Source organism: Capsicum annuum, unplaced genomic scaffold (assembly GCF_002878395.1).
Source record: "Capsicum annuum cultivar UCD-10X-F1 unplaced genomic scaffold, UCD10Xv1.1 ctg77028, whole genome shotgun sequence".
NCBI lineage: Eukaryota > Viridiplantae > Streptophyta > Magnoliopsida > Solanales > Solanaceae > Capsicum > Capsicum annuum.
The window spans coordinates 1-2,367 of record NW_025887386.1 but is presented as its reverse complement, the minus strand read 5'-3'; the positions used below and the strand labels follow the sequence as shown (position 1 = coordinate 2,367).

The 2,367-nt window shown below is 38.1% G+C and overlaps 1 protein-coding gene across 1 annotated transcript; it reads left to right on the top strand.

Moving 5' to 3' along the window:
• Window positions 1-6: 6 nt before the first annotated feature.
• On the top strand, window positions 7-2,120 carry LOC124894712 (LEAF RUST 10 DISEASE-RESISTANCE LOCUS RECEPTOR-LIKE PROTEIN KINASE-like 2.1). Its single transcript, XM_047405283.1, has one exon. It carries the CDS (start codon window positions 304-306, stop codon window positions 1,048-1,050), a length of 747 nt encoding a protein of 248 aa, XP_047261239.1. The 5' UTR covers window positions 7-303; the 3' UTR covers window positions 1,051-2,120.
• Window positions 2,121-2,367: the final 247 nt, after the last annotated feature.

Genomic DNA, 2,367 nt, shown 5'->3' with positions numbered 1-2,367 from the left:
GTTGGACTGCTGGTTTTACTCTTCTGCTTCAGAGAAAAGATTTTGTGATACAAATACATCAGGTTTTGGGAATCTAATACTGAAGATCACCAAAATATCGAAACATTTTTAAAGAACTATAGTTCATGTGCTCCAAAGAGATACAACTATTCAGAAGTCAAAAGAATCACCAATGGCTTTAAAGATAAACTAGGTCAGGGAGGATACGGTTCTGTATACAAAGGATGCCTGCATAATGGAAGTAATGTGGCTGTGAAACTCCTGAAGAAACTAAAAGGCGGTGGTGAAGAATTCATCAACGAGATGGCAAGTATTAGCAAGACCTCACATGTTAACATCGTGAGCCTTGTGGGATTTTGTTTTGAGGGATGTAAAAGGGCTCTCGTATATGAACTCATGCCGAATGGATCACTCGAAAAGTTTGTCTATGAGGAAAGATCTGACACAGTTCGCCGATTGGGTTGGCCAACATTATACAAAATTGCACTAGGCACAGCTCAAGGTTTGGAGTACTTGCATCGTGGCTGTACCACTCGGATTTTGCATTTTGATATAAAGCCTCACAATATCCTGCTGGATGAAGATTTTTGTCCTAAGATCTCCGACTTTGGTCTTGCCAAACTTTGCGTGAAAAAGGAGAGCATTGTGTCGGTGTTAGGTGCGCGAGGAACCATTGGTTATATTGCTCCAGAAATTGTTTGCAGAAACTTGGGAGGTGTGTCTCGCAAGTCTGACGTCTATAGCTACGAAATGATGGTCCTAGAGATGGTTGGAGGAAGAAAAAATGTTGACGCTGGAGCTGATCGCACGAGTGAGATCTACTTTCCACATTGGCTCTATCGACGAATTGAACTAGACGAAGAGCTTCAACTAATTGGGATAATGAACGAAGAGGAGAAGGAATACGCAAAAAAAATGGTGATAGTGAGTTTGTGCTGCATACAAACTGATCCCTCAAATCGACCATCTATGACTAAGGTTGTGGAGATGTTAGAAGGAAACCTAGACTCCATGCAAATTCCTCCCAAGCCTTACCTATATTCGTCTTGAAGAACCGAGGTAGATTCATCGGCAGCAGAACTGGCCTAGTCTTATTTTGTTGTGAACTTTCAGCAAAAGCTGGTATTGTTGCCTCATAAAGTGATTGATAGAATCTTTACAAAGGCCCATAGTTCACTATCTTAGTCCACTATAAAGATATGTCACATTAAGTACAAAAAGTGTTCCAAAAACTTGTAAAAAATACCTAACTTGAAATTTTACCTTAAATAAAGGACTCACATCGCGCTTTAAATTCGCGATACGGGTCCTTTTAACTGTTAACATCCATTAACATCGTCCGTTTCAGTTGACAGTATAGCGCACTAATTTAGTGCGCTACACCTATTTTGGTTCAACTTTAAATTTGTTTTCTATTTCGATCGCTTTAGTGCATCAGACTGCTGCTCATGCTACAAAGCAAAAAAAAGATAACAGGACATGTGCAGAACTGCAGTACAATCTAAGTGGGGCTTATTTTATGCAAGAATCACAAGCAGATGCTTCCTCCTAGCCCCTACCTCACATTAAAGTACGTACTCCCTCCGTCTCATTTTACGTGGCACAGTTTCTTTTTTGTTTCACTCAAAAAAGAATGTCACATTTTCTTATTTAATAACTATTTAAAGAATGTCACATTTTCTTATTTGGTAACTATTTAAAGACACAGTTACTCTTGTGCCCTTATTGATCCCACTTAAGGATAATACTCTTTTTTGTACTTTTCTAAAAAGGACAATTTGGTAAACTTCATAAAGTCTCTACTTGTTTTTTAAACTGCGTGCCGAGTCAAAAGGTGACACATAGAATGAAATGGAAGGAGTATATGATATATCCAAAAAAAAAAAAGAGTAGCACTTGCTGACCTGTGTGCATTTTTTGTGGTGCTCCGACATCCGTTAAATCCAACACAAACCAAGTATAACAATATAAGAAATGCTTAAATATTGGTGTAGAATATATTAAAAAACACCCTTCAAATCAAGAAGATAGTTGGGTGTTTTGATTTCTTAGACGAACCTTAAAGCTCTTTGGACGTCAATATGTGTGTATGAACCTTCGGGCACTGAAAAAGACCCTTCACTTCACTTATAATAGCAACAAGGGCTCTATGCAACATAATTACTGATTTTGGGACCATTTTAGCTTTGGTTCTTGAATGTACAAGGCAAGTGGGGTTCTATGCAAGAATACAAGGAGATACATCATGATTCATGGACAAAGAAAGTAGCAATTAAGTTTTACTACATCGATTCCGAACTCATCGAATATTAACACTTAAAAATCAGACAAGTTTGCAGCTAAGTTGCTCAGACTCTTCAAAAATGT

Coding starts and splice junctions, on each gene's coding strand:
- LOC124894712 (XM_047405283.1), top strand. CDS start 304: ATGGCAAGTATTAGCAAGACCTCACATGTTAACATCGTGAGCCTTGTG.